Raw genomic sequence first — 20843 nt, 5'->3', positions numbered from 1 at the left:
TGGCATGCATATAAGAGTGCCCCCATTACTTCCCTCATTTTTCTTTCTTCCGGGTACAAAAGGACCCCCGCGACAGTGATCATGTGTCAGTTGGACGCGCCTAAAATGTTCACCGCCTATAGTTTCCAGATAATGCACAGATGCTGTTGCCATGGTTTATACTGCTTTATTTCGTTTATTTTGGCCGCAGCTTTTAACAGTACATTGGCTTTCATTTTCTGTAGGTGGCTACGGACCATTTCAGTAATTCTTTTCCTGAACAAGCAGGATTTGCTAGCAGAGAAGGTTTTGGCAGGGAAATCTAAGATTGAAGACTACTTTCCAGAATTTGATCGCTACACTACACCAGATGATGGTAAGAAACCCGACATTCTGCACAGCCTTAATAGCAAAATAGACTCTCTAGCATTCAGTTATCTTAGACCGGGGAATGAGGGTCAGGAGAAGGAAGGAAGTTCTGCATTAGTGATGAATTCTGTTCTGTAAGTCTTACGTGGTAGACATGGTATTTTCAATCTATTATTTTTTTGTAAGTGTCAGATTATGCAAGATTTGTCTCCTGTTTGATGCACAACTGTACACGATTATTAAATGTCGTTTTGTTTCTTTGATACAACTGCCTTTCGCCTCCAATCAGGCCGGTTGCAGTTCAAACAAGGTGAATGCTTTATCTGGTTAAAACAATGCCAATGATACCTTATATTGAAGAGTTTCCAGATAGTGGGTTGCATCTAGCCAAGTCATTTTGCAAATGAAATGACTTCTACTCGCGCAACAGAAGTTCCTCCCCCCCCCCCCGCCTCTTACCCCATTCTGTTCTGCGCAGTAACTTAGTTGCATTCAGCCCAGTAGATTTTAGATGAGCCTTTCTCAACCTGGTGCCCTGCAAATGTCTTGGACTTCAACTCCCATCAGCCTCAGCAAACATGGTTGGGAGTCGTAGTCCAAAAGCATTTGGAAGCCAGGGCGGGGGGGGGGGGGGGAGAGAGACAGTTTTAGATGACAGTGCATAAGTTATAAGAGCTTGGATCCAAAGATGTCCTTTCATTATCTGAAAGCCTCTTCTGCTTGCGAAAAGGCTGTTTACAAAGGTCCTTCCATTTTTGCAGACTCCTGGCCAAGATTTGCGCAATGTACTTTCAATTCCCTTTTACGGCCCACTAGAGTCTATATGCTACATCCTATAACTTCCTTATTCACGGTGTTTCTCGTGCTATAACGCAACCCCTGCGAGATTGTGGTTGTGCACTCTCGAGAAGCATTCCACTAGCGCTAAGCTATTGCTTCCTTTCACTTCTTTGGATCCAAGCCAAGATATTTATATTAATTCCTATTTTAAGATAATCTTCTTGTTGTTGTTTTTTAAATTGAGCAGCAATACCGGAACCTGGTGAGGATCCTAGAGTTACAAGGGCCAAGTATTTTATTAGAGATGAATTTCTTGTAAGTATGCTTTCCTCAGTATTCCTAAGAGTATCTTCCCCCGACTGCACCCTCCTTTGCTTTTAAATGCAATCCATTCTGGTACAGGCGACTCCCCATTTACGTGGGGGTTATGCTCCCAGGTACCGTGCATGTACGTGAAATTGTGTATCGTGGGGAACACCATCTGGAAAGCCTGTAAACAACTCTCTAAACCTCTGGAAACCCCTTTTGAAAACCAGCAAAATCTCCTGGGATTGCTGTCCATTTCCCCTTCACTTTTCACTCCATTTTTGCAGTTTTAATTCTCTTTTCAGGCTGTTTTTGCCATTTTCACTGCGCGAATCAAACGCGTGCAACTGCATTTAGAGCTGCATGTCTTTTTTTCATTTGCATGATCAGCTGCTTGGATTAGCGGCATTATTATTATTTTTTACAAGCAGCAGCAGAGGAGAATTCTAGAGGCTGTATCCCAGCACCTTCTGTGATGTTGCAAGAGATGTGGGTGCATTCCCCCTCTCATTGTGTGCTTTCAGTGGCAAAAGTCTTGGGCTTGCCCTGCTATCACCTTTCCCTCATGTAATCTTATGTATGGGGCAGGATTTGTTTCATTTGCTTTTCGCAGCAGAACTACCCCGGGCACGCTTGCAGATTCTGTCCTGCATTTTACGTATGTAAAATGTAGTTTGTGCTTGCTTGCTTGTTTGTTTAATACAGAAAGATGCATGCAAATATGGTTTTCACTGGTGAACATATCGAAATGTGTATTTTACTTGGGAGGGGGAGCGAGGTACACAAAATGCATGCAGGGGAACAAAATGCGATGCAGTGGCCAACAACCGAGTTGCAGCAAGACTGAAATGGATTTAGCTGTGCAGCTCATCTGTAGCATAATCTCATTCTGGAACTGTACATCTATACTGCATTCTTAAGGTTTGAAGAGAGGTGGTGGAGGGGTGACACTACAGGAATTTCTTCCACCTTACCCTGTGCTTCTCTGGGTTCTTGCTGGCAGGGCAGAAGAAATGGTAAAAGTAGCGCTCTTGCTTTTTCTGAGCGGGAGAGATCTAAATAGAATTGAAGTAGGCCAATTCTCAGGTTAACGTGATTTTCTCCTTGGGTCTGGTGCAATGTCAGGGGACTGGGAAGGTAATGAATCCTTTGGACTAGTGTCTTTCCTTGGTCCACCTCCAGCATGCCTCTGGAAGGACCAGGGGTCCTCCGGGAGCATCAGGGGCTGCGTACATTATGGCAGGGACCGGGCGATCCAACATCACCTCTACTTCTCTGAGGTCAGAGCTCTCTCTTTTAGCCTGGAAGGAGGGAGGTCCAATGCTGCTTTTGACCACCAGGACACACTCCTGAGGGCGATTGGATCAGTGTATTGGTTTTGCTGAATAATGATTTTGTGTCAGTGATCATTGGTAGTGACACAGAAGAACGTTGGTTTAGAAAAAGTGTCCTTTCTCTACCTGGATACTAGCAGGTTTCGAAAGAAAATTGCACATTTTGTACAGTGGTACCTCGAGTTACAAACGCTTCAGGTTACAAATTCTGCTAACCTGAAAGAGTTACCTCGAGTTGAGAACTTTACCCCAGGATGAGAACGGAAATCGTGTGCCGGCGGCGCAGCGGCAGCAAGATATTGGAGGGGGATTTCCAGCTGGTGGCAGAGGACAGAGTGACTCCAGGAGACATAGGTGTAAAAACCCAAACTAAAACGAAGACTTTATTACTAAACAATAAACACAAACTCTGGTGGGTGTTATTCCTGCAGGCAGGCTACAAAACTCAGCTTTTTTCTTTTATAGCAACGGCCAGCTGCAGCCAATTAATCACAGAAACTTCTTAAAGGTATACACACATGTTTCTGTGCCGAATGTCCCCTAACACAAGAGGCCCCATTAGCGAAAGCACGCCTCTAGTTAAGAACAGCTTCAGGTTAAGAACGGACCTCCGGAACGAATTAAGTTCGTAACTAGAGGTACCACAGTAGTGAATTATCAGTCTGACTTTTCAGTAATGGCAAATAATTAGCATCTTTGTAAGTTTTCCTGCCACTTGTTCTGACATAGTTCTGTTCTACATTTTACCATGGAAATCGAATTCTTGGAGCCGGGGTGTTGGGGGAAAGAGATAAGGCACTATGAAGAACAATTCTCATTAACCCTGTTCCACAACCTCTCGTGCTTTTGACATACTTTGTGTTTGTCACTCTTGCAGAGAATCAGCACAGCAAGTGGAGATGGAAGACACTACTGCTACCCTCACTTCACCTGTGCAGTGGATACAGAAAACATCCGGAGGGTTTTCAATGACTGTCGGGACATTATCCAACGGATGCACCTTCGTCAATATGAGTTATTGTGATGGAGAGCACTTTTTCCTCTGTTTTGGACTCCTTATTCCTTATTAAAAAGAAAAAAAAACCTTGCCCACATAGGGTGGAAGAAAAACTGTTGCAATCTCCCTCTGATTTGCATCCCTCAACCTTTTCTCCTTGCTGGACAAATAGCAGCACTTCTAAGCTTGCTTGTTTCACCCCCTTGGAACAGTTTGAGACGGCCCATGAAATGTAAAAGGCCATTTCTGCGAGCGGGGGCGGGAGGGAGGGGGGCGTTTTTTTTCTCTTAACACTGTCATTAACAAAATAATAATAATAATAATAAATAACACCCTGAAAGTGGAACACCTGAGAGGATTTGGGATTAAAGTTAAATATTAAAAAAGCAAACAAACAAAAGAGAAAATGGGAGAGAGAACATTAGGTAATTAGCACTGTTGTGGGCATAATCCTATATCCCATGATTTCAACTTTGTTATCCATTCACTGCATCAGACTCAAGAAGGTGCCAAGTCACAGACCAAGTTGAAAGGACAGGCGCTTGAGTTTGGTTCTCTGCCTCTGAATGTGACTTTTGAGCGGAAATACTGACAAGTCTACAGCAGATCTAGACAGTAGAAAACCAACTGCTACCTTCAGAAAGGTGTTGTTGAACCATGGCGGTCCTCTGGTGACTGGGGACATTGCTAAATGAACTGCATTATGGCCTGTGATTGCAGAAAGAGTTAACCACACACTGTTTTTTCAGTTTGTCCACTGATGATCCTGTCTGCTATATAGATATATATATATATATATACATATATATATAAATCATTATCTGGACTGTCGTCCTCACAATCTCCCCTTCTTTCTCTCTCCCCTTCTCCTTCTATTGCCTTCCCGTAACCTCTCTTCCCAATTTTTATTTTACTGCTGGATTATTATTCTTGTACAGACTGTAAAATGTATTATTTTGTACAACTTTATTGAAAAAAAAAATAACTTGTAGAAGATCTTTGTGCCTTGATTATGGCTGTACCCGTGCAATGAGCTAAGATGTAAGTATGTTTGATTGCGCTGTACAGCTTTGTCAACCCTATCTGCAGCAGTTGCTCAAGGTAGGGAAAATTTATCTGTAGTTTAGGGTTTTTTTCTGGTTTATAAAAGGAGGAGGGGAAAAAAATACTGTTTAGTATTAAAAAAAAAAAAAAGTACAAATCGTGCAAACGTAACCACTTTAAAAGTGAGGTCTACAACAAGTGAACAGATGTTGCAGCATCATGCTTTTTAATTTTTAGCTTTAACTCATTTAAATCTCTATCCAAATGCAAAACATGGCTTGTTTCTACATAAACCAAATTTTGCTACAAATTATAAATGTTAGTCTTTGTCATTCATAGTCTTTTTTTTGTGCAAAAGGACAAAAACAGAACAAAAAAAAAGCAAACACATAGGCATTGCACAGACCTGGTGGCCGTCTCTGTGCCAGTCACATGCTTTTCCACCGCCACTATTTCTGCGTGGGCATAAGACTCCCATAATTGCAACGTAATTACCTTGCCCCTGGATTTGGCCACTCGATTTCAGTTTCAAACGACATTTTATTTCTCTTTTAATAAAGAGAGACTTCAAATTTTTGTTTTATATTAACTATATAAGTAGCTTAAAGTTGAGGAGTGTGGATTTTTTTTTTCTTAAACTTGAATAATTTATGCAAATCATATGCTTAGAACAACATGTGGTACAGTTTTTTTAACAAAGAGCAAAAATCACTGTAGCAATAAGAGAGCATGTAATTTTAGTAACTACACCGCTTTATATTTTATACTTAGGTGTTTTATGTCTTTGTGAGCGTATTACTTTTTCATGTGTCTGAACCTACATGTACAAATTTGTACAAAGTCTAAAATTACCGCTGTACATCTAGATCAACTACATTAACTCAAGCCACCCCTTTGCCCCACCCTGAAAAATGAGGCGAGGGGGAAATCTAGATTCCAATACATCGATTATTTTTTTAATTGCCTTTTTTACACATTAGCTTATCTTACACCCACCAGACATGACATTAGTTTCTCTCTTGGGAAGAAGTCCCACTTTAGAAGCTGTGCTGTGGCCAATAATTTCTACAAGTGCCAGAAACCTTAACGTTAAGAACCGCAGGTGTTCAGGATCGTGACCAGGACAGGTGTAATTAATTCTCTATTGGGGGGGAGTTCCCTGTCTCCTTTAATATACGAAGAATAGGTATGAACCATTCACCCAGATAGAACAAAAACAATTGCATTGTTCACTGCAAAACACACACACACTTCAATGCTGTGAAAGTGAGGGGGAGAAGACATGAACATGCCATTGAGACTTTCTTCCCGTTTCCCACTGCTGCAGTGTCCCGATGAGAGCCAAGCCCCGTCTGATTTTTTTTTTTTTTAACTAGCTTGCCTCATCAGATGTGGGGACTGCAGTTGTGCGAAGCAACTGAGGAAGCCCTAGCTGTGTCCGCAATTCCCTCAGGCTCCCATAATAGCTCCTTTGGATAGCAGCCTGGGCCTGCGGTGTAGCCAATTAAAATTTAGCAGACGGTCCGTTTTAACGTTCTAGGATGAGCTGCCTTGTGAGTGTTTGCGATCCGTTGCAAAGCGTGTTCCAGAAACACACCTTTGCCAGTATAAGACGTAGCTAGTGCCTGATGGGATTCCATAGAGCAGAACACACACACACACACACACTTTAAAATATGAGCCTTAATTTTTGCTATTAAAAGTAAAAACAAAAAACCTAAGTTTAGTGCCAAACCTATTTTTATTACCTCTTAAACCTGGGGGGGTGGAGGGTGGGGAGATAATTCAAGAAACAAATCAGTAAGGATAGAAACTATTTGCAAAGAACGAACTGAGAAAAACAAAAGCATCGCCTTTTATTAAACAGTAGCAAAGACCCCCTTCCATTGGTGAAGAGATTAAGCAAGCATATGTAACAAAGGGTGTGTGTGCATGCCATACACGGGCACACACGCCGTTTAAAATACACCACCTATAAAGCTTTATATGAATGGAAATGTTTGAGATCCTTTTTTTAAGTTGGGTGGGTGAAGGGAGTGTTTTGGAACCAGTTTCGGCTGCAAATGAATGGAGAGCGGTGTGTGTGTGTGTGTGTGTGTGTGTGTGTGTGTATGATCTCAGTATTGCCTCTGTTAGTCTGTCTGTTTTAAGTTTTTGCAGTTTGGTGGTCTGGTAAATGCAAGTCTTATTTTAACAGCTTTTTCTCTTTGTTTTGTTTTTATTTTTAATACAAAAAAAACCCATAAAGCTTTGATGCTTGCTATTTAATTCTGTGTTTTCTTCTGTCTCTAATTTAGCTGACTTAATTTTGCAGTCGTTTGAACCATTCCAATCTAATACTCATCTTTCCCTTGGACTTTATTTTTTTCTATTTATTTGTTGGAGCCTCCTGTTCAAATAATAATCAGGATTGAGGATTCTGGATTTGCATCTGTCACCTGCTTCAGGAATTTCTGGCTTTTTACAACCATTGTGTATTTTCTTCCCCAAGTATTCATTGCGACTCTCAGAAATACAATTACTACCACTTCTATCAATAAAGCCAACTCAGTGTCTTAGGGACACACATGCATCCTGTCTATTGACCAAGATATGTCATGAATTCCACTGTGAAGCCAAAATGAAAGTCTATAAATTCCCCCACACTAGACTTTTGCTATTAACCCCGCTTGGTTGGCCCTTTTAAAGGATCTCTACTGTGGAGAAATACTTTGGTTTGTTGAAGTTATGCAACTCTTTCGTTGGGTAAGCTCAGGGTTTTTTAAATTAGTAATTGAAGATAATGTTTGAGGAGGGTTTTCTTTTGCAAGTGTGTTAATTCCAAAACATTTGGATTTAAAACATAACCCTCAGCATGCTGGTCTCCTGCATTTAGTCTGAATACTTTAGGTATTTTGTACAAATGAGAATAATAAATTGTAGAGAGAGTGTGGTTTTCAAAACAAGACTCTGTGCTGTAGAAATAACATTCTAACCAAACATTTTTATTTAGCAAAACAAGTTTTTGGGCACTAAGTGTTTCCAGGAATCAATGGTGCTGTTTCGCCACTTTATTATACTAATGGGAATATGCTGGGAATGAAAGAGCACTGAGACTTGATTGAGTTAATTCCCAAAATATTTTACCATACTTGCACCACACTCTGGATCATGTTTTTCCCCCCAGGAACATAGCATTGATAGTGTGATATTTTGTGTTTTGCTCGGTTTATTCCTCATGGCAAAGCCATTGGACCCAATCCATGGCAGGGTGGAGACTCCTTTTGCGTAGTCTGAACCTATATGGCTCCAGTAAAGCTATAAAAACGAAAGACAAAATGGCATAGGTGAACCGATAGTTAATGGTTTTTATTTGTTGTTGGAGCAACTCACAACCAGATCCGTGGGGTCATGACTTCTGCGCCATAAAGGTAAGTTATTGATCATGATTCATGGCTTCTCCTTGAGGGTGGTAAAAGAAAGTGCCCATTTAATCATTATCTGTACCCCGCATAGTTCCTATTTTCATACAGTGCCCCACAAAATGTCATACAAAAGCAGCATCATTTGTTGCAAAGGTAAAAAAAAGTCGTGCCTCAGAAGTCGAACACCTTGCGACCCGAACATTTTGACTCCCGAATGCCGCAAACCCATAAGTAAATGTTCCAGTTTGTGAATGTTCTTTGGAACCCGAACGTCCAACATGGGTTCTGCTGCTTCCGATTGGCTGCAGGAGCTTCCTGCAGCCAATCAGAAGCTGTGCCTCGGTTTCCAAACGTTTCAGAAGTTGGACGGATTTACGGAACGGATTCCGTTCAACTTCTGAGGTACAACTGTATTTCATCAGGCCTTTCAAATCAGGAAAATCACCATTCATTGATTTTAAGTACATTTTTAAAAGCCTGAAATGCAGTTATAGTGATACTGCCTAAAAAGCAGTCTGTTAACACATTCAGTAATAGGTTTTTTAGAAGTCAACAGAGATGGGATAAGTGCGTCAGATTTTTGAGAGCAACTGGTTCCATACAGCTGGATCCTGTTCTACCTCCCATATAAGCACAGCAATTGAAGGAAGAATTCTAATCAGGGCCTTCACTGTTGGCGATTGGTTCTGTACTAGTGGGAGTAATGACAAAAACAGACTTCCATGCTAGCTGGTTGTGTTGCATTTTCTTTGCCACCCCAAAGCATGTGTTGAATGCTATGATTCCAACATAAGAGCAGTCTTCTCAAGCACTCACCTTGCCACATAATACAGACCAGTATCCTAACAGTTTTCATCTTAATCATCCATAAAAGATAAAGGCTTACAACCCTTAAATCGAAACCACAGATAAAAACAACAGTGGCAGCAGACAGTAAGAAAATAACAGAGAAGATAAAAGATACAACGAATACAGTTCACTCAGTTAAATGCCTTGGGAAATAATAATGATCTTGGAATTATGTCAGTACTGATGCTTCCCTAACCCACGTATGAAAGGATTCCCCAGATGGGGTGTCACAACTGAAAAATGTTTTTTTTGGGGGGGGGGGGTTAGTATTTGTAACCACAAGGTACAGTAACGTTTGCAAACGTGTTGGTGACGTTCCATGGAGAAGCTAGTCTTTTTATTTATTTATTTATTTTAAATAATATTTATTAAAATTTCACAAGAAAAAAAACCACATTAATGAAGAAAAAATTAACAATAAAAAGAAAAAATACAAAGGAAAAAAGGAAAAAACAATTAAAAACAATTTCATCTTTTCCTCACTTCTTTTACATTTACTTGTTTCCCGGACCTCCTCTTACCTCCCTCTTTTGTATTCTAATTAAATATGTTAATCCAACAATTCCTTTCCCTCCTTTTTAATCCTAATCTTTAATCTTGATATAATATAACTTTAAATTTTAGATTTTACGTATTAAAACCAATTTTTCCATATTCTTTTAACCTGTACAGCTAGAAACCCCTTAACTTCAATCCAACATCATTCTAACATTCATTAATTTTGCAATATTTCTGTAAATAGTCTTTGAATTTCTTCCAATCTTCTTCCACCGACTCTTCTCCCTGGTCACGGATTCTTCCAGTCATTTCCGCCAATTCCATGTATTTCATCATTTTCATCTGCCATTCCTCCAGTGTGGGGAGAAGCTAGTCTTTTTAGCAGGTGTTTGTTCATGGGCCCAGTCAGGTTGCATGCTGCTCCTGCCAAATTAATGCTGCAGGTATTGACAGGAGTGATTCCATGTGGATCTCCACGCAAGGTAATCTCAAAAGCTAACTTGAGGAGTTAAGAATGGATTGTATTCTGGTGCTTCCCTCTTCAGAGTAAATACTCTGAACCTCTGTAACAAGTTATGTGTGGTTGAAACTACAGTAGTAGTTTCTGCTGCCATTTCCACCATCTGCTTAGCAGAGATAATGTCACTGCTCTGTACACCAACAAACATAGCTTCTTTCTGACTCTACTTGGATGTGAAATCAGAATGGTAACCATCCTATGCACAATTATTAGGGAATTGAAGTCCCATTTGAGTAAACCTTTTGGATGAGGCATTGGGCCGGGCATGTCTGCATTACCTCATGTTGCATGCATGGTCCTCTTAAACCTTTGTTTTGGAAGGAAAAATTAGTACCGGACTACCAAGAATACTACTTCAATGGTGCATGCATCAGTGATGTTTCTGGGCGGCAAGCCTTGGAATTAATCCAGCAAAAAAATGCTATTGAATGCATTTATCAAGCAGAGCCACACACTGAAAGAGAACTGCTAGTAGCATTTCAATATTTGCATTCCTCCTTTCTGTTTAACAAGCATCCAAGGTGACTAATAAAATGTATAAAATCCCCAAACAGTAAAATATGTCGAAAGAACGGTAGAAACACCCAGAATTAAATATGGCAGAAGTTACTTTATATAACAACAACAACAACAACAACAACAATAATAATAATAATAAGTTGGGATATATCCCTTTCATATTTGCTCCACCCCCAAGTGGGTACAAGTGAAGGTCCTGTTCTATGTGCCCACATATATCTTTGCAGGGGAAGACCAAGTAAGGTCTCAGTCACTTACCTGAATGAATGGGTAGGTGGAGGAGGTTCTTGAGATAGCCTGGTGCAAGGGAGCTCAGAAACAAATTGGAAATGAGTTAAGAATGGTGGAATTCTATGTCCCACATAACAAGTCCCTGTGTAATAGTCAAATGGCTGCACTTTGCATCCGTTGATGCTTCTGAACACTCTTCGGGGCAATGCCACGTACAGTGGTTCCTCGGTTTACGAACTTACCGTATTTTTTGCTCTATAAGACTCACTTTTTCCCTCCTAAAAAGTAAGGGAAAATGTGTGTGCGTCTTATGGAGCGAATGCAGGCTGCGCAGCTATCCCAGAAGCCAGAACAGCCAGAGGGATCTCTGCTTTCACTGCGCAGCGATCCCTCTTGTTCTGGCTTTTGAGGTTCAGAATATATTTTTTTCTTGTTTTCCTCCTCCAAAAACTAGGTGCGTCTTATGGTCTGGTGCGTCTTATAGAGCGAAGAATACGTAATCCATTCCGGAAGTCCGTTCTCAAACCGAGGCGTGCTTTCCCTAATGCGGCCTCCCACCGCCTGTGCCCTTCTACCATTCGGCTTCCATTCTTAGACCAAGGTAAAGTTCGCAAACTGGGACACTACTTCTGTGGAGTTCGTAAACTGAATACAGTGGTACCTCGGGTTACATACGCTTCAGGTTACAGACTCCGCTAACCCAGAAATAGTGCTTCAGGTTAAGAACTTTGCTTCAGGATAAGAACAGAAATCGTGCTCCAGCGGCGTGGCAGCAGCAGGAGGCCCCATTAGCTAAAGTGGTGCTTCAGGTTAAGAACAGTTTCAGGTTAAGTACGGACCTCCGGAACGAATTAAGTACTTAACCCGAGGTACCACTGTACAGTGGACGCTCGGGTTGCAAACATAATCCGTGTGGGAGGCACGTTCGCAACCCACAGCGCCGCGTCTGCACACACGCGAGTTGCGATTCAGCGCTTATGCACAAAGCGAGATTTAGCACTTCTGCACATGCGCGACCACCGAAACCCAGAAGTAACCCATTCCGTACCTCCAGGTTTCGATGTGACCATAACCCAAAAAAATGCAACCTGAAGAGTCTGTAACCCAAGATATGACTGTAGTTTGTAAACAGGGCTGTTCTTAAACCGAGGTACCACTGTAGAGTGTTTTACTGTCCTCTATGTTTGGTGTCACAAAAGCCGCTGAAAGATCAGACCTCGCCAGAAGTGAGAACAATTGGCTTGATATGTGGACAGAACTGTTTGCCCAGTAACAGGCACACGTATAAACATGTTTTTAATGTGCACCTTCCTTGGTTCACTTGGGTGTTACATCAGAAAGGGGTATAAAAATCTTGAAATTAATAAATTGAAAGCCTTTGCAGATGACTTAGTATTGACTTTACAGGAGCCAGAATCTAGTACTAAAAGAGTATTAGAACTGATCCAAGAATTTGGTCATGTGGCAGGATTTAAGTTGAATAAGTTAAAAACTAAAGTCCTTGAGAAAAACTTAACAATGATTGAGAAAGAGAGGTTTCAGAATGAGAGAGGTTTAACAGTGGTTAAGAAGGTGAAATACTTGGGGATTAATATGACAGCTAAAAATGGGAACTTATTCAAAGACAATTATGAAAAATGTTGGTCGGATGTGAAAAAGGATTTAGAAATCTGGTCAAATCTGAAGCTTTCCTTGTTGGGTCGAATTGCTGCTATAAAGATGAATGTATTGCCGAGAATGCTGTTTTTGTTTCAATCATTACAAATTCTAGACAAAATGGATTGTTTCAAGAAGTGGCAGAGAGATATTTCTAGATTTGTCTGGCAGGGCAAGAAGCCCAGAATAAAATTTAAAATATTAACTGATGCAAAAGAAAGAGGGGGATTTGCCCTGCCAGATTTCAAACTTTATTATGAATCAGCAGCTTTCTGCTGGTTGAAAGATTGGCTGCTTCTTGAGGACACAGACATTTTGGACTTAGAAGGATTTAATAATGTTTTTGGATGGCATGCATACTTGTGGTACGACAAGGTCAAAGTACATAAAGCATTTAAAAACCATATTGTCAGGAAAGCATTGTTTAATGTCTGGACAAGATATAAAGACTTACTTGAAAACAAAACCCCAAGGTGGTTGTCACCGATGGAGGCAAAGGCCCTGAAAAAGCTCAATATGGAGGCCAAGTGGCCGAAATATTGGGAAATTTTGGAGCAGGAAGGAGACAAATTGAAACTGCAGAGTTTTGAGAAACTAAAAGATAAAGTGTGAGATTGGCTTCACTATTATCAAATAAGAGAGGCTTATAATTTAGACAAAAAAATTGGCTTCCAGGTGGAAAAATCAAAGTTGGAAACAGAACTGTTAGATCCTAAAACAAAGATACTTTCAAGAATGTATAACTTGCTGTTAAAATGGAACACTCAGGATGAGACGGTTAAATCTGCCATGATTAAATGGGCACAGGACGTTGGACATAACATTATGTTTGCTGACTGGGAACAGTTGTGGACCACAGGTATAAAATTTACTGCATGTAATGCCCTAAAAGAGAATATTATGAAAATGATTTATAGGTGGTACATGACACCAGTCAAGCTTGCAAAAATCTATCATTTGCCCGATAATAAATGTTGGAAATGTAAAGAAACTGAAGGTACATTCTTTCACCTTTGGTGGACGTGCCCAAAGATCAAGGTGTTCTGGGAGATGATCTATAATGAAATGAAAAAGGTATTTAAATTTACCTTCCTGAAGAAACCAGAGGCCTTCCTCTTGGGTATAGTCGGCCAATTGGTGCCAAAGAAGGATAGAACTTTTTTTATGTATGCTACAACAGCAGCAAGAATACTTATTGCAAAGTATTGGAAGACACAAGATTTACCCACTTTGGAAGAATGGCAGATGAAGGTGATGGACTATATGGAAATGGCGGAAATGACTGGCAGAATCCGAGACCAGGGAGAAGAGTTGGTGGAAGAAGATTGGAAGAAGTTTAAAGACTATTTGCAGAAATACTGTAAAATTAATGAATGTTAAAATGATGCTGGACTGAAAATAAGTGGTTTTGGTAATAAGGTTAATAAGAATATGTAAATATTGATAGTTATATGGATGAAAATATATAGTTATAATAGGTTAAGATACAGAGTAAAGATAAATGAAAGAGGGTAAGGATTTGCTGAAAGGATTTTGTAAACGGGAATACAAAAAGGGGGAGGTGTGAGGAAGTCAGGGAAGTAAGGAAATGAAATGTAAGGTATGGAAAGATCGATGTTTTTTTTAAAGTGTTTTTTTTAATCTTTTTTCTGTAATTTGTATTTTTTCTTTTTTTTCTTTTTCTTTTTCTTTTCTTTTTATCTATGTAATCTTTTCTTTGAAACTTTAATAAATATCATTAAAAAAAAAAAAAATCTTGAAATTAAGCCGGTGTATTTCTGGTGCTTACTGCCATGTTGATTTTTCTTAAAAAGGGCATGTGTGTTTTATGCAAACATTTATTGAAACATCCAGGAATTTTTTTATATATAAAAAAACTGGAGGCCAACTCAACACATCAAATCAGAAGCACAATAAAATAATTCAGAACCATAAACACATCAACAAATGTATTGAAATGTTTTAATAGGACCTTTTTTATTATTTAAGAAATAAAGTACTGGTATTTTCCCATACTTGATGCTTGTTTAAGATTATTTTGTCCTTCTAAATTAATCCAAGCTCGGTTACCTTGAAAGTGGCCAACAGTTGGTGAGTCCTTGGCAGTAGATTTCTCCTTGAATACATCAGATTAGGTAGCTAGGTAAGGCTGTGCACAGAGCTCCTGATCCACACTTTGGAGCAGCTCCAATCTGACCTGGGATGATCTAGGACCAACTTGGGTCTGGGCCCGAAACTGTTTCAGGGACCTAGCACAGTGCTTAATCAGGGTTTAAACCCCAAATTAAATACGGCTTGGAGGGTGGAGAGCACACATAATGCCTGCATGCACTCCCCATTTGCCGTCAATACAACCCTTTCTGGCTGAATCTCAGTTCTACCCAAATCAGCCAGTTCGGGTTCCAGGAGGCCTAGTTTTCAGACAACCTAAACAGCCAAACCAACCTACAGGACCGCCTCTCCTGGTATGCCCCATGGAGGACCTTACGGTCCTCAAATAACATCTTGGCGGTCCCAAACCTCAAGGAGATTAGACTGGCCTTGACCAGGGCCAAGGCCTTTCTGGCTGTGGCCCCGGCCTGGTGGAAAGCTCTGTCACAAGAGACCAGGACCCTGCGGGATTTGACATCGTTCCGCAGGGCCTGCAAGACAGAGCTGTTCCGCCAGGCCTTTGGTTGGGTTCAGTCTGACTCCTGCTCCCCTTTCTTAAGAACTCGTATGAAAGCGGCCCCCCAATTTTTCTCACAGGCTCATATAAGTTCAGCACAAACAGTTGGGCCTGGTGAGCATTTAAGGTCCCCAAGCTTAATCTGCAGGTTGCCATCTGATTGGATTTTATTCTGATCCTGATCTGATTTTAGGATGTATTTTAATTGATTACCTGATTTTATGTTAATGTGTTATACATTTGATGCTAGCTGCTCTGAGCCCGGTTTTGGGCGAGGTATAAATAAATATTATTATTATTATTATTATTATTATTATTATTATTATGTGCACACCCACCCACCCACATTCTGGGCAAACAAATGCTTCGGATAAGTTCTACTTAGGTTGCTGAATGCATGAAAGGAAGCAGATGGGAGAGGCTTGCAAAACATGAGATGCTCCAGAAAAGTACATGCACACACCTTGTGATAGATTGACATGGGAAAAGTAGTAGTCCCAGTGGCAGGAAGCAAAAGCAAGTCCCGGATGTGGCTGATACATTGCCTATAGTTTGGTGGGTCAAAAGCAATCCAGAGTGGGGAGAATGCTATTGCACTCAGCCCCATGACTGGATTTTGTTCAAGTCCCCATCTCTACATTGTAACATCAAGGGTCTGTCTGCAGAAGGATGAAGGGATCGGAGCTTCCAAATGGCACCTGTAAAATTTGAAGGACTGATGGTCTGTTCAAATTTCCCAGAATCCTGAAAAAAAAACTATAGATATGGTGGTTCCATCTGGAGATTTCTCTCTCTCTCTGGATAGTATTAACAAAACTCCACTGTTATGTACTAAGCTTGGATCCTAGAACAATGGGCAGGTAGGATCCTAGAATGCAACAACTGATTGGCTTGCAGGAGAAGACCAATCAGGCTCCAGGAGGAAGTTAATCAGCCTATTAGGCTGGTAGGATCGTTGAATGCAACAACTGATTGGCCTGCAGGTAAAGACTAATCAGGCTCCAGGAGGGAAAGCAGGATCAGCCAATCAGATGGGACTCATTGTGTAAATAATGTATATAAAGGCCTGAGGTTTGGTGGGAATTCAACACTGTTTTACAAGCTGCAATAAAGAGTGTGAAATCACTGCAGGACTCCAAGTATATTTCCTCCACAGAGCCCTTATACATGGATTTATTGAAGATAATCAAGGGGCATGTAGAAATATTACAGCCCAATAGGCTGTTCTATGGCTCTGAGTGAAGATGGTTCGTACCTTTTTATGAAGTTCTCTGTGGAGCTCTTTAAGAACGAAGTGAGTTCCCCATTCCTTTTGGGTTTGCCATCACTAGACTGCCACGAGATTACAAAGGAGGAAGGGAGGTGTTTTCCTGCTCTCTGGCAGAGCCAATAGAAAGTAGAATATTGCAGTGCCTACATTTCTCAACCTCTCTTGGGGTCTAAAAAGGGGGAAAGCCAGCACTGTTATTCCTCTTACCTAATACTAATATACAGGTTTGCTATCACTAACTGAACCCTGAGGGGGCAGAACAATGGTCCACCCTATCCAATGTCCCAAAACAGGCTTTTGAGAAGTTTAGCTAACCAAAATAGCTGACCCAGTTTCTTATTAATCTTTGCCAGTTCATGGCTTACCTGCAATAATTAATGTGAATGTATGAAGGGGGGGGGGGGAGACACTTGCTGATGAGAATGCCAACGTTGGTGTACTATACTTCTGATCATTGTAGTTCTCTGTACTTTTATTCTTCCACTATATTATTTATATGTGAGCAGGGTAGCCATAATTACCATGGCTTCTGCATTTGCTAGCCTTTCTCTGAACATCTCTAATGTTTTTACTTTTTTATTGCATTTCATAATTTCAGAAACGTACATAACAATTTAACAGATTCTGGTGAAGATCCAAAGTACTATGAAGCTAGTTGCATGAGCCCAAGGGAGCTTGAAACAAACTGTGTACACACACCTGCTGCATGGAAAATGGTGTGCAAAAGCTTTTTGCAATTGGGCATAGGGATCAGACGCTCAAGGGAAACAAAGCTAGTCAGTAGCTCCACTGACTTAGCACAAGCTCCTCACAGAAACCTAAGCAGTTTGGGGGTTGGTCCTTGAATAGTCGTATCTTGACATTCATGGTGGATCTACACACAGGAAAAACCCCACTATAAGTAAGTCAGAAATTAAATTGTTAAAAGGGGGGGGGGGAGCCATGTCAAAAACACTTAATTGTTTTTTGTTTGGGTTGGTTTTGTGTGTGTGTGGTGTTTTTTTTTTTTTTTTTTTTTTTTTTTGTTCTCTGGAGCCATCCAGTGTTGCATGTTTATAACGAATTCAAAACATTTTTTGACTAATGTAGCTTAGTCCTCATAGGAATCTGCCTTATTCCGAATCAGACCATTGGTCCATCTTTCTCAGTATTGTCTACTCTGACTAGAAGTTGGTCTCCAGAGTTTCAGACAGGATCTCCCCAGCACTATTTGTAGATATCAGGGATTGAATAGGGGAGCCTTTTGCAGATAAAGCATGTCCTCTACCACTGAGCTGCAGAAGCCAATATTCTATAAATGCAGTTATTTTTGCACACCTTCCTTAGACTATAATATCTTTAAGTGTTTAAAATCTGCCTTTAAATTTATCCTAATGCTACTACGTATCTGCATTTGAAAAAAATATATATCCCCTTTTCTAGGTGAAAAAATATCCCTACAGATCCGTACGTCACCCATATGGGTGTGAATTAATGAGATGTACAAAGGATTCTTGAATCTATAATAACTTTTGAAGAAAGACCAGGATGCCTTGGAAAAGTTTGAAAATGAGCCCATGTAGTAGATGCAGTCTATACCTCTCCTGCAACGATTAGGGGTTAAAGGTATGGGTCTCATTTGAGTTAATAAAAGTATCACGGTGACAAAATCCCAGCTGTGTTGTGTAGATAAACAACAGGTTCAATTTCACAACGTTATGCAACCTCCTTATTGTTCCAGTGATGTTTTTATTAAGCCGATCCTATCCATCCAAGACAGAAGGCACAGCTGGGAGGAAAAACCAAACAAAATCCAAATGGTACTTTTCAGGAGCAGGAAATGTAAACGCTGACCCAGTGATCACAACTAATACGCCATCGGTCTTCAGCGTAACCGCAAACTGCGTTCGCACAACCTTAAGTAAGAATTGTCCTGATAGAATTGTAGGAAATGGAAATCATCAACTGAGGACTTCCACATAATCTCTTTATATATGGATTTTGAAAATAACACAGCACTTAAACCAGTAACATACCAAGGCTTTGCCAATGTGCTTATTTTGTGGACAGGCTAATATGGAAAGTGTTTCGGGGAGGGACAAAACTTGAAAACTTCAGCATTAACAGAATGCAGGATATGCTGCACTCTAATGTTCGGTCCCTGCTCCTGCCAACCTAGCAGTTCGAAAGCACGTCAAAGTGCAAGTAGATAAATAGGTACCGCTCCGGTGGAAAGGTAAACGGCGTTTACATGCACTGCTTTGGTTCGCCAGAAGCCGCTTAGTCATGCTGGCCACATGACCCAGAAGCTGTCTGTGGACAAACGCCGGCTCCCTCGGCCTATAGAGCGAGATGAGCGCGCAACCCCAGAGTCAGTCACGACTGGACCTAATGGTCAGGGGTCCTTTAATTTCAGAGAAGTGAAATGGCTTGCTCAACTTTTGCCGTTTAGTGCAAGGCAAGCCTGGAGCTTTCATCAAAGAGCAAGTGACAAGCTATTTCAATATTCCTTGCTGTTTGGGCACCTTGATTATGGCATGGTCCATTCATTCTTGTTGTTTGGCAATGAAATATTAACACTCTGGATGTTACAAACTAACCTGTTAGCATTATTTAGGCTGTCAGACGCTGTCTCAGAGACATTGTGAAGCCATAACGTTTAAATTTTAACTTAACATTTTAAAGGGGGAATAAGAATTGTGTGGAAAATCTTAGGTCCTGTGCCGGTGTTAACGACTGCAATTGGTCTTACAGGGAAAAGCAAGATGTGAGATGGCTAAAAATAGCTTTATCATGTATAATGAGATAAGAATCCAATGTCTCTATTCAGACCAGGTCTCTTTATGCTTTTAAGTTTGGTAATAAGTTGCAATTCAGCAACTTCTCTTTCCAGTCTATTTCTGAAATTCTTTTGTAATAAGACAGCGACTTTGAGATCTTTTATAGAATGTCCTAGGAGATTGAAGTGTTCTCCTACTGGTTTCTCTGTCTTGTGATTCCTGATATCAGATTTATGTCCATTTATCCTTTGGCGTAGGGTTTGGCCTGAAGGCTGTGTACTCCCTCTGGTATCAGAAGTGGTGTGCCTCTAAATTGGTATCTGGGCAGCTCAAGAGGGGAATATAGGAAGCTGCCAAACACCAAGTCAAACCATTGGTCCATCTAGTTCAGCACTGTCTGCACTGATTGGCAGTGGCTCTCCAGGGTCTCAGGTCTGGTTCTCTCCCAGCCCCACCTGGAAATGCTACGGATTGAATCAGAGACCTCCTGCATTCAAAGCTGATGCTCTGTCACTGAGAGTGGTACATGCTCTGGTTATCTCTCGCTTGGACTACTGCAATGCGCCCTATGTGGGGCTACCTTTGAAGGTGACCCGGACACTACAGCTAATCCAGAACGCGGCAGCCAGACTGGTGACTGGGAGCGGCCGCCGAGACCATATAACACTGGTCCTGAAAGACTACACTGGCTCCCAGTACGTTTCCAAGCACAATTCAAAGTGTTGGTGCTGACCTTTAAAGCCCTAAATGGCCTCGGTCCAGTATACCTGAAGGAGCGTCTCCACCCCCATTGTTTTGCCCAGACACTGAGGTCCAGCGCTGAGGGCCTCCCACCAGATGTCAAAGAGAAAAATAACTACCAAACTTTTAGAAGACATCTAAAGGTAGCCCTGTTTAGGGAAGCTTTTAATGTTTAATAGGTTATTGTATTTTAGTGTTTTGTTGGAAGCCGCCCAGAGTGGCTGGGGAAGCCCAGCCAGATGGGCGGGGTATAAATAATAAATTATTATTATTATTATTATTATTATTATTATTACTGAGCTATGGTCCTCTCCAAGCGGGAGCTGTGGCTCCATGGATGAGTGCATCCGTTGCCGTGAGAGGTCCCTTGGTCCAGCCCCTGGCATCCATCTCCAGGTAAGGAAGACTCCAACCTAAAATCCTGGAGAGCTGCTGCAAGTCAGTGCAGACAATATTGCCCTTCCGTTGTGTGCTGCTGAGCTCGTGTCCTGCTTTGTAGGCTTGGAAGCGCCCGCTATTTCCCTCCCTGCTGCCCTGAAGCATCCAAGCCCAGAGCCTTACAGATAGGATGGGAGCAGACGTTTTTTAAATGGGATCACTGAATTGCAAATCCCAGTTTTAAATTGGAAGCGTTGCATTGCATTTCACGCCGCCTGCACAGGAGGCAAAGCCAGGCTGCATCAATCCCTGACGTCCCCTATTGCAATACCCGCTTCTTATCTCTATGGTATCATAGGCGACTCCGGAGAGGGAAGAGCATCGCTCTACTCCCGGAAGTCTCGCTGGAAGCCCGTAAATGGGGCTGGAGCCCCACGTGGTCCTTACAGGCTTCCCCTCTCCGCCTACCATTACCCACAAACCACCTTGCCGTGGCACAGAGACACAAATTGAAGAAGGAGCTACCTTAGTCTGGGATGGG

The 20843-nt window shown here is 41.3% G+C and overlaps 1 protein-coding gene across 6 annotated transcripts in view; it reads left to right on the top strand.

Moving 5' to 3' along the window:
* GNAS (GNAS complex locus) overlaps window positions 1-6806 on the top strand; it is a 177123-nt gene extending 170317 nt beyond the window's left edge. For 4 of the 6 annotated variants that reach the window (XM_081011426.1, XM_081011428.1, XM_081011431.1 and 1 more), the window contains exons 10-12: window positions 225-355; window positions 1373-1443; window positions 3646-6806. In XM_081011426.1, coding sequence (XP_080867552.1) covers window positions 225-355; window positions 1373-1443; window positions 3646-3792 — 349 coding nt within the window. In that variant the 3' untranslated portion in view covers window positions 3793-6806. The remainder of the gene's footprint in view (window positions 1-224; window positions 356-1372; window positions 1444-3645) is intronic. The other 2 variants (XM_081011427.1, XM_081011430.1) reach the window with 1 other exon arrangement.
* The last annotated feature ends 14037 nt before the right edge of the window (window positions 6807-20843 follow it).

The sequence above is a fragment of the Podarcis pityusensis genome (assembly GCF_964106645.2).
Source record: "Podarcis pityusensis genome assembly, chromosome: 6".
In the NCBI taxonomy this organism is placed as follows: Eukaryota; Metazoa; Chordata; class Lepidosauria; order Squamata; family Lacertidae; genus Podarcis; species Podarcis pityusensis.
The sequence above is the reverse complement of the archived record's forward strand: the minus strand, read 5'-3'. Positions and strand labels throughout refer to the sequence as shown.